Here is an 11,096-nt window from a genome sequence, read left to right as displayed (position 1 = left end):
TGTGGGTGAGAGAGATGAGCACAACCACAGCACCGTCCCCTGTGACTCCCTGTGCCTTCAGCTCCAGGCAGGACACAGACCAAAGTCACTCTGCCTTGGTCTGCATTTCCTAGATACAGGCAAACATAGAAAAACATTTCTCCCTGACTCCCATTTCATGTTTGGGACTTGCTTTATTTTGAGAGCGAAGGAAGGGGGAAATGACTTTCAAGGCATCTTAATGCAATTTCATTCCTGCTCCCAAATAAGTATAATACAAAAAATTAAATCAGCCTTCAAAGTGATATGGATGGCCCCAGGATAAAGCTGAGGTGATGTCAGTCTACAAAACATAACATTACGTGTCATTACTTCATGTCATTACTTATTGATTTAATTCCATCATATTTCAGACAACTTTTATTGTCTAGGTACAAATCATCATATTAATAACTGGAAGCACATATGCAGATATCAAAAACACCTTCTGCCACTAAACCAATTTTTAAAATGAATCCAAAAGAAATATTTTAAGAGAAAACTCCTCCAGAATCAATTTTCCAGGGAAAAGAAAGGCCAGGCAATGGTTTTTCTGGTTCCAATGTAATATATATTCTCATTTCATATTGAGATTCCTTTTTAACTTTTGGTTTGTTGGGTGTTTTTTACAGGAAAGATTGTTCAGAAAAGGGGGAAGTTGCCAGTTTTGAAAACAAGGTATAGCTAAATATTCTATCTAAACATATTCCCTCAAATGTGCATTATCATCTCTTCAACTTTACTGGGGAATATTTTAGATTATTAGCTGAATAAAGTGAATATTATAAAATGGTTGCCTTAGAATTAAAGTTCATAATATTAATGTGTCATAATAAGAAAATAGAAAACAGTTTAAATATCAACAGTGAGGATTATTATTATTACTATTACTATTACTATTACTATTACTATTACTATTACTATTACTATTACTATTACTATTACTATTATTTTGTGGTTTATTTTTCCTATGCAGAAACCTTGAAAAGAAAAGTACACACTCCAACAAACTGTGAACCATTAAAGGTTTGTACACAGCAATGCCTTCTGAAGGAGTTTAACTTTGTAGACAAAGTTGTGTAAATGTTAAATAATAAGCTCATTCAGAATAAAAAATTCTGACTGTAGAATGAAACAGAATTGAAACAAAAGACTTGCCTGAAATTTACATTAGAAAACTATGTATTATTTTATTTTAGCATTCTTCTGGCAGTGATAATCTTTTAAAGATATTTCCAAAAATGCATGTTCTCCAAGTTCCATATTTTCCCATTTTTTTTTCCTTCTTTCCTTTTTCTGGCTTATTTTCTCTCCATTGCTGCAGATGTTTCTCTGTGTTCTCATACACATTGGACTGCAGAATGGGAAAATCCTGCAGCATCACAAATTCTCAGCCCAGTCCTAGAGTAGCAGATTTTGGATGCAGCAGGCTATTCATATTCTCCCTTAACAAACTCCCCAGCAACGCTGCGCCCAGAGGAGCCAGCCTTGAGGAGCACTGTCCCCCACCAGGTATCAGAGCTTGGGGTGTGTTGTTGCAGGTGTCCCACAGGCAGCCTGGACCCCAGGGCCACGTCAGGGGGTCCCTGCCGCTGCTCGTGGCTGCCTGCCCTTTTCAGCTCCAACATCCTTTGCTCAGTAACTCCCCGTGCTGGAAGGAAGCAGCAGGCTGAAGCCAGCCACGGGGCTGGGAGTCTCCCCCAAGGAAGCTGATGAGAGTTTTCCCACCCGTTTGATTTTCCTCTGAGAAGGGCTTGCCAGGCTGGGGACAATGTCCTGCAGCAAGGCTGAGTACAAATGGAAAACAGTGTCCCCACAATAATCCCCTGTAAGATTGTCTCTAAAATGTACTCTTGCACATTTCTTTCTATTCAAATTCCCCTTTTTGTATTCAGTTTCAGACACAGATATCTGTAGATCTGCCTCAGCCCAGGTGAGACCTCATTCCAAGGTCTTATTCTATAAATTATTTCACATGAGTTTAAGGCTAAGCCCCTGCACAGTCCCTGCCACCCCCAGCAAGCCCCCCAGAAAGGCTTCGATTAAAGCAAGCGCTAAATGCACTGCTGGGTTGAAGCCTGGAAATGTTTATAGGACCAGGGATTAAAACACAGCATATTACATCTGGAGCTTCTAAAGCCAAGTGGACCTGAGCAAAGTCAAATGGAAATGCTAACTCTATTTTTATTTAAAAAAAAAATAGCACAGGCTTCAGCAGTAGTTCTGATATGCTGTCTCCTCTTGGGGAACTAATAGACAGGGAACAGCAAGGCTTTGAATGATTTATTCAGTACCCTGGAGATTTTTTATTTTCTTTTTCATTTCCACATAAATTACACAAGCACTTTATAAAATGAATACACATAAAACACCTTGTAAGTGCATAACTTAAAAAAAAACAAAACAACAAAAAAAAGCAAACAAATGAATGCCTTTAAAAATCTCACTGAAAATAGGTTTTCTGGTTGCTTGTTTGTACTAACTGCTTAAATTGGCAGTGCTGTTTTAGATTATAAGTAACTGAAAAATATATATTGTTTATATATATATATAGCTATATATTCCTGGCATTTGCTAGAAGTGCTTTGTTTAATTTTGTCTCATTCTCTTGGTACAATTAAAAGAATAACTAAGTTAAACAGCTGAGAGTGAAATCAATTTTTTGTTGTCAGGAACTGCCTTCTAACTGGAAAATGATAAAATAAAACATTGGACAACATTTTGCAAATTATATGGAAATATTCCATGGAAAGAAACTGCATTACCCCCACAAACTGCCACCCAGATCTTCTCATTATTAAAATACTCGCTGATGGGCACAGAGTCCGTGGCAGCCAGGGACTGTTTGGGCTCTTCATACAATTGAGATATCATATTTACCATCCTCAGGAGTCTGTCAGATCCTTCTCTTGTTCCCCCCTTGCAAGAAAAAATTAATGAAAAAGGGGAGGAGAGACAGCGAGGTGAGATCTGAAGGGTTCCCATCTGGCACAAGCAGAAATTGCTGCTGTTTTCTCCATTTGTTGCATCCCCGAATGTCTCTGGTGCGGACAACTCAAGAAGGCTCACAGTAGAGACAGTGCTTCCCAGACAGCCTTCTCTTTCTCTTTCAAGCCAACAGTTCAAAGCATATATCTATATATATCTCTATATAGATATACATATATATATGGTTATACATAGACTCTGCACTGCCGCCAGTAGAATCCTAAGGAAGTTTTCCTCTCCCCCAGCTGGATGATCACCAGCGGCTGTGTCTGTCAGGGCTGGGCTTTTGTCTGACAGCACGTCAGCAAGTTCAGGGTCGACACTGGAGACTTTCAGGAGAACAAAAGGATTGGGGGGAGGTGAGACAGCATTGCTGCTCCAGCAACTCCATGGCTAGGGAGAGTTTTTGGGGTGACTTTCCTTCTTTTTGTTCCTTGTGGAGGGCTTCCCCAGCTGGAGACATAGGATGCTTGTGGCCAGAGGATTAGGGGGTTTCAGCCCTCCTTGGGGAGAAACAGAGTTGCTACATGTCCCACCAAGGATGCCTCGTGTCCCCCTGGGGACAGCCCCGCCAGTCCAAGGTGTAGGTGCCACCAGTGGGTGCCAGACCTATTCACAAGCAGAGGCGACAGTAGTGACACTGGTGATCTTGGTGGAGTCATCAGACCAAGGCTGGAGATTCTGAAGGGCGAAGAGAGAGGAGTTGTGGACACAGATGGGGTCGGCTTGGATGGGCTGGTTGATGGTTTTTTGGAAGGCTTCCTGCTGCAGCTGCATGAGGATGCGGTTTGCTTGCTGCCGCTCAGCCTCCCGCTCCTCTGCTGTCTGCCTCCTAGGAGAGAGGGAGCCATTAGGGGGGCGTGGGGAAGCCAGGGAAGGGTGTCCCCAGAGAGATTAACTTGTGCTGGGTGCTCATGACGTGGGAGGGCAGGAGTAGGAAAAGACGGTGCCTTGCCATGGCATGGTCCCACATCCCCTACAAAAATGGCCAGTAAATCCCATAAACTGGGATTTAAATCCCAGTAAATCCCATAGACCGGGTCTGTCTGTTTTACTGGCCTCTGCAAAAACAGTGCTCTGATCAAGGAGAATTTGGAACAGCCCACAGCTCTGGATTACTTTCTGCCCACAGGAAAATAAAACAAGCAGGGACAAAACACCCTAAGTGTCGCTGAACAGCATTGCAAAAGTTGTGATCCCCTGAAACCATGCTCTGGTCTAACAGCAAGAGCCGAGCATGCAAAGCCCCAGGAAGAAGCATGAAGCAGGGTGGGGTGAGGCAGTGACTGGCAGTGCCACACAGCTGAGAGGTGGGTAATGTCTCTCTGGACATCCCATTTCAGCATCCAGGTTTGCTGCCTTGTCTGCCATGCTGTGGTGACCAGCTGTTGAGAGCTTGGATAAAGGCAAAAACATTTCCATAGCAGGCAGCAAAATTTCAGCTAAACACTAGAAACACATTTTTTAGCAGTAACAAAAATCAAAGCACAGAATATACTATCTGGAAAGGGTGAATGACAGTGCTTTTCAGAACAGTTTGGACGTGTGTCTGCCTGGTATGATACCAGCAGAGGTGATCCCCAAGGAGTGGGTGCTAGGGGGTCAGAGGAGGCTCTTTCCAGGGTTGGTTGGGCCCTGGCCCTGGGCTGCCCAGGAGCAGAGAATGGGATAGGTAGAAATAGCCTGAATCCTCTTGTATCCACAATGGAAATGCCAGTCCTGCTTGCTTGGATGGCAGATCAGTCTAAAGTCTGCAGCTTGCACTCACCCCTACTTCAGCTGGCACCTCTATTGATGCTGCTGGGAAAACCTGGGAGCAACTCACAGTGCTGGTCCTAGGATGACTTCCAAAGCATCCCCTCCCTCCCTCACATCCTCAGGCTCAGCTGACATCCTCTCAGCAGCTTCAGTGGACCAGTGACACAGGAAATGGCAGCTTTTTAATTTAGCAGCTCGGGGGGGATGTGAGATGTCTCATCCCCTTTGGCCATGAGAATTGGAAGTGGCAGCTCTGATCTCCACAGTGGTATCTCAGAGCACAGGGCAGGGGTCCCTGGCTCCCAGTGGGGAAGCAGGCTGGCACCTGGATGCCAGCAATGGGCCTCTGAGCACCCGAGCCTCCAGACACGTGGCCAGGGTTCCCTCCTGGGAGCAGGTAGTTCAGGGCTCAGTCCCTGTTCTAATCACTGTGTCAACATCTCACATCAGACATCCCGGGAAGAGTGGGCTCAGAGCTGCACCTGCCTGGGGAGCAGCTCAGTCTCTGCCTCAATGAATATTTAATGACTCCCTGAACAACGAGGAGATGCTCCAGGAGGAGGGAGGGAGCCCCAAGTCCAGGGTGATCAGGAGTACCATGGCTGTGAGCACCTTGCTCCCAAGGGTTTCCCTGTTGCAAGCAGCTGGTCTAGTCATGGATTCACATCAGAATGGGATTTCCAGGTTCATACCTGCCTGGAAAGAGCTGTGTCTAAAGCAAGAACCCAAATCTGAGGAGGGGATCACACAGCCACCTCCCTGCAACGGAGACAACCAGGCAAGGGGCAGGGGCAAGACCCTTCCCCCAATCTGCATTCAAGCAGTTTAACTGCTCAGAGAGCTTATAGCAACTCTATTTTCTTGGACACTTGAACTGCCTCATTCAGGCTGAGCCTGCAGCAGCTCTTTCCAGCTCCCAGTGCCCCAGGAACCACTCAGAGCCCACTGCCCAGTGCAGGGCCCTGAGGCATGAAGCTGGGTGTGCTATCAGCCAGGGGCACCCACATCTCCATCTCAGCAGGCACAGATGCATACAAGAAGAACTTACATGCCTGTGTCCCTCTGGCTCAGGCCAGAGATTCTCCCATGTCTAATATTACAGCTGAGTTCTGGCTGTAGCCTGTCCCTTAGGCAGAAGCAGGATTTTGTTTCTCTTTACCCAACTATTTTTTGTAAAACACGTGAATAGGTTTGTATCCTCTGCACCTCTGCCAAAAGAGGCTGAATTTAGCCAACAGACGCAAAGAGTATTGACAGATGGATTTGCCTCACTTCCTTAGGAAACCTGGTTAGAAGACAGCTGACCCCATTTTGCAGGCCACAGCAGGACTGTTCTTCCTCCAGGATTCTTTTTCTGGCCAACAGAGATCACTCCAGCTAGAGACTTCTTAACAGTTGGGGAATTGCACTACCATAGGTTCTCTAGGGAAGAACTAGAAGAAGAACACTGGGGTTGAGGATTCACACCCCCTCTTGGTTTCAAATTCCTTGACCCCCATTTCTTACCCAACCTCAGCATACTCAGGCAATCACCGTCCTGTTAACCTTTGAGAAGACTCTGGGGAAGTCCTTTCCCCACATTGTGAAGAAGCTGCCTGCCAGCCCTCCAGCACCCAGCAGCTCAGCAGCCAGCCCATGGCAGGAGATGTTGTCAGGACTTGGGTGTCTCCCTCGGGAATATCCCGGGAACATGCAGCTTGGGAGGGGCAGGGTCACTGCGACGGAGCCCTGGAGGCTCCGTGTGAGCCCAGCCTTCTCTTCCTCTCCGGCTTTACCGGCACGCCCGGCAGCAGAACAAAAAGAAAGCGTTTGGGCAAGGAGGCGCCGCGAACCCCGCGGGGACGAAAATCTCCGCGCTGTGCAAAGCGCGGTACCCGGACAGCCCCGGGCCGGGGGCTGCCACTCGCTGCTGCCGCGGACAGAGGCGGGGGAGCCCCTGCACCCTCTGGTGCCCCTGACTGCACCCACTGCACACGTGTGTGCTCACACAGGCTCATCCCCGTGGCATACCCGCGCGCGTTTTTGCACGCAGACCCGGTGTGCCTACACGGCCCGCAGCACCCCGCACTCGCCGGGCTGTGCTGTGCACTCACACCCCTGTGCACGCTCACACACACTTCGCACTGACCGTGCAGTTACACTCGCTTGCACACACGCCCGCAGGTGTGCACACACCACATGCACACACACACACCGCTGTGCATGCACACTCACGTGTACACACACAGTCACATTCACACACACACACACGGGGCTTGCACGCCTCTGCGCTGCCATCAGGGCTCCCGGCAGAGCTGCTGGCAGCAAGGTCTGTGCCCCCGGACTGCCCCACCCCGGTCCACCGAGACCCCGGTCCCTCACCTCCACTTGGTGCGCCGGTTTTGGAACCAGGTCTTCACCTGGGCGTCCGTCATCTTGAGGGCCTTGGCCAGGGCAGCGCGCTCGGCCGAGGCCAGGTATTTCTGCCGGTGGAAGCGCTTCTCCAGCTCGCAAATCTGCAGCCGGGTGAAGGAGGTGCGCGGCTTCTTCTTCTTGGGGGGCGTGCGGTTCTGGTAGGGGTGACCTATACGGCGTGTTACAGTGAAGGGTGAGAGGGCCACTGGGGGGGACACGGGAGGAGGGGGGATGAGAGGCAAAGAAGCAAGCAGCGACACATCAGCAGAGGGGCTCCGGCTCCCGGCCGCTGGGCTGGGGACCACCCCCCACCGCTCCGAAGCCGCGGCTTCCCCGCCTGCACCCGCGCACGAGCTGCAGGAACTCGGCGGCGGCGGCCCCGCGGACCGGGAAGGCCCGGCCGCCTTTCCTGGGCGCTGCGGGCACCCGCCGGGCACCGCTCGGCTCCGGCGGAGGGGAAGGTGGCCGCTTGCCCGGCCAAGCGCCCGCCGGGGAACGGGGGCTCAGCAGCGGCAGCCGGTCCTGGCGCCGGGCCGGGCTCCGCGCCCCGTGCCAAGCGGGTTCGGGATAATTTCGTTCAGGCGCGGAGGTAACCCCATCGTCCCCGGCCCCAGTGCCTCGTACAGAAAAGTACAGTCCCGGACTGGAAACTGGAGTTGAAATTTGTTGTTCTGTTTGTTTGTTCCTTTTTTTGTTTTGTTTTAAATATATATGGTTTTGATTGGATTTGTTGATTTGATTTTTTTTTCCCAACCCCACCAAAAAAAAAAAAAAAAAAAGAAATTAGTGAAAAGTGACATTGTGTCTAAGCCAAGAACAAATTGAGTGAAATTCAGTCAGGTGCTTGCCAAGGCAACAGGGCGTTCGTCCACCCGCGGCCGTGCCCGAGCCCAGCGCCTTCGGGTCGAAATTAAACGGGAACTTTCAAAAATCGGGCCTCGGTTTCCGCCCTCGGAAAGCCGCGCTGATTTTTCCCCGTTGTAATTTCGTTCCTTTTGTTCGTTTGTTTGCGTCTTTTTTATTTATTTCTTTTCGTTCGAGTTTTTGCTTTGTTAGTGCCGAAAGACGAGCCCAGCTGCACCTGGAAACCGTGGCGAGGCCGAGAAGAGGCTCTAGCCCGAGCCCCGCTCTGCTCGGGCCTGCAAAAGGTCCCTTTTGGTGGGGAAAAAGGCTGAGCCGAAACCCGCAACCGGGGAAAGCCAGCCCGGTTAAGGAAGGCAACGGGACGGCCTTCCCGGGCAGGCCAGGGCCGGGGCCGCGGGTCTGCCTTCCCGCCGGCCGGGCCGTGCTTCCCAAACAACTCTCGGTTTTGAAGGAAAGTTTCCCCGGGTCTGGCTCGGGCGGCAGGGATTGGGCAGCCGTGCCCGGGGCTCGCGGGAGGTCGTGTACGGAGTTTATCATCCCTTTTCCTCTTTGCCCGCCTTTGCCGACCCGTATCGCGGGGAAAAAAAAAAATGTAAAATCCTACACCAAACTAATAAATAAATAAATTAAAAGGAACTAAAACAACAACAACATAAACCCCCACATATACAAACAATCAGACCAACCAAAATATCAAAACAAACAAACAAAAGGAAACACAACTCATTTAGGGGGGAGTGGATACGCCTCATTTCCCACCCCGTCTTGCTTTTGGCCTCCTTCTGGACCAGCTTCCCAGGACCATCCCGGCTGCTTTCTCCACCCGGCCGGAGAGATCCCCGGCTGGATCCGTGTGGACACCGGTTGTCGCGCCGAGGCCGGGCGGCGGGGGACGAAGCGAGGCGGCGGGAGCAGAGAGAGAAAGGGGGTCCCGGTGGCGCAACTCACCTGTGAACCTGTCTTTTGTGTACCGCCTGTTGCTCTCCATCCAGGGGAAGGTGAGCCCCGTGAGGCTGTTCATGCCGTTCACCGCCGGCACGGCGGCGGAGAGGGGCTGGTGGACTCCGCCGGCCACGGGGCGATGGGCCGGGACGCGGATCACGCCGCCGGCCGAGCTCAAGGTGTTGCCGTTCATGCTCACCGCCATGTTCACGTTGTAGGAGCCGGGCAGGCCGCCCATGCTGCAGGAGGTGCCGGTGTAGGCGCCGGCCGCGCCGCCGCTCGCCCCGTAGCCACCCGTGACCGTGTTATAGGCGCTGCCCACGATGCAGCCCAGCCCGTAGTCCGCCGAGTCCTGCAGCCGCGGGTGCGACACCATGCAGCTGCCCGGCTCCGACGTGTTGAGGATCTGGTCGATGCCGAAGCTGATGGGCTCGGCTTGCCCTTGGTGCAGGTGGTGAGCCCCGAGGTGCTCCATGCCGCCGCTCGGGCACCGGGGCCGGACCTCCGCCCCGGGCAGGGCAGCGCAGCCCCGCACCGCCCCGAAACCGGCAACGGGGCCGCACAGAGCCCAGGAACGCCGGCTACGCGCTCAGTCCCATAGCACGACGGCAGAGCACCCCAAGAAACGCCAGCAGAGCCACGCAAGGCCGGGACACGGCAGCCACACGCTCAGCACGAAGACACAGCAGCACAGCCATGCGCAGCCCAGGTACAAGAGTGAAACAGCCCCGCAGCCCGGGACGCCACAGCCGTGCCCAGCGCGGCTCAGGACACAGACACTGGAGACACAACCGCGCCACGCACACCCGACAGCATCCAGGAGCGGAGACCGACACCCCAGCCACGCACACCGGCCCCGCTCCGACGAGACCCAGCACCCCCAGGTACCAAGACACGCCAGGAGCCTCTCACCCAGGACAGACAGACGTACGCACGGACACACACACACACAGGGGTGCCCCGGGGACCCCTTGCCGCGGCGGGCGGTGGGGAGCCGGGAGCCCCGCGGAGCGGAGAGCGGCGGATTGTGAGTGCGATCGCCCGCCGCCCCGCTTGCCCATCAATCACCCTACCCAGGGCCTACTGCTGCAGGCCCTCACTCTCCATTGGTTGGATGCTGAGAGCAGCCCAGTGAATGACAGCAGAGAAGAGCACACAAGAGGAGTTTCTTCTTCCCCAGCCCCCTCTTGCACACCCCCCCTCAAAAAAAAAAAAAAAAAAAAAAAAAAAAAAAAAAAGGAAAAAAAATCACCGCCCTTCTCGGCCTTATAAAGTGAGCGCTGGGTGAGTGCAAGGCACTGGGGGTGAAATAGTGGCTGATACCGGGCGGCAGAGCGGGGTCGTTTGGTCCCGGAGTTTGTGGCTGCGGACTGCTGGGAAGGGGGATCTTGGCTGCCAGGCCCCGCAGGAGAATCAAGCCCAGGCTGCGATCCCCAAGGGCTGCCGCTGATCCCGAGCGAGGGCTGAAGCCGGAGGATCCCCTTCTGGTGGGGTCCCAGACCGGCCGTGCCCCTTTGTTCCGGAAGGGTGCTCTGAATTTCAAAAGTCAGCGCCTTCCAAAAAGCCGCGGAGGAGACGGCTCTCCCACCACCAGACCCCAAAGCAGGGAAGGGGGGACGTTGAGAAGGGCACCCACAAGTGCCCGGACCCATGGAAGGGGTGGGATGGGAGGAGACGAGGGGCTCCTGGAGCGCACTTTCCCCGGAGAGCCGGGGCGGGGCTCATTTCCCCGATGAGGACGATGGCAGGCCCCAGCTGCGCCCCGCTGACAGGGCACCCACGGCCTGCTGTCCCTACCGCCTGCTGCCGCCGTCCCCTCCCGCTCCTGCCCGCGGGGAGATGAGTGTTTCCGTTAAAAAAAATACAAAATTATTTTTAAAGTTTAAAACAAAGTGAAACTGAAAGCCGCTATTGCAATTTCTGTAAAACGCTGCGGCCCTGGCCCGTCGGTGGCTGCTCTGCACAGCCGGGCCGGGGGCAGGGCCGCCGATGGGACCGGGCACTGCAGCTCCCTTGTATCCGGCCTCCCGCTGCTGCCGACGGCGCTGCCCAGTGCGACCCAGCGCTCCCGGCCGCGGCAGCAGGGATCTGCCCGGGAGTTTGTGCTCTGCCCGCCTCATCCTCCCCGCTAC

At 53.0% G+C, this 11,096-nt stretch overlaps 1 protein-coding gene across 1 annotated transcript; it reads right to left on the bottom strand.

The window, feature by feature from the left end:
- Positions 1–2,297: 2,297 nt before the first annotated feature.
- TLX1 (T cell leukemia homeobox 1) lies at positions 2,298–10,060 on the bottom strand. The gene is made up of 3 exons (XM_059477013.1): positions 8,971–10,060; positions 7,126–7,327; positions 2,298–3,838 (listed from the first exon to the last, which is right to left on the bottom strand). Exons 1-3 carry the CDS (start codon positions 9,437–9,439, stop codon positions 3,616–3,618), a joined length of 894 nt encoding a protein of 297 aa, XP_059332996.1. The 5' UTR covers positions 9,440–10,060; the 3' UTR covers positions 2,298–3,615.
- Between the last annotated feature and the right edge of the window lie 1,036 nt (positions 10,061–11,096).

This window comes from Ammospiza nelsoni, chromosome 8 (assembly GCF_027579445.1).
Source record: "Ammospiza nelsoni isolate bAmmNel1 chromosome 8, bAmmNel1.pri, whole genome shotgun sequence".
In the NCBI taxonomy this organism is placed as follows: domain Eukaryota; kingdom Metazoa; phylum Chordata; class Aves; order Passeriformes; family Passerellidae; genus Ammospiza; species Ammospiza nelsoni.
Note: the sequence above shows the minus strand (reverse complement) of the source record. Positions and strands in the feature narration are given on the sequence as shown.

Excerpts from the sequence above, each read along its gene's own strand:
- TLX1 (XM_059477013.1), bottom strand. The coding sequence starts at position 9,439 with ATGGAGCACCTCGGGGCTCACCACCTGCACCAAGGGCAAGCCGAGCCC. Across the intron at positions 7,328-8,970 it reads CACAAAAGACAGGTTCACAG|GTCACCCCTACCAGAACCGC; the intron begins GTGAGTTGCGCC and ends CACGCCGTATAG. Across the intron at positions 3,839-7,125 it reads AACCGGCGCACCAAGTGGAG|GAGGCAGACAGCAGAGGAGC; the intron begins GTGAGGGACCGG and ends CCTCTCTCCTAG.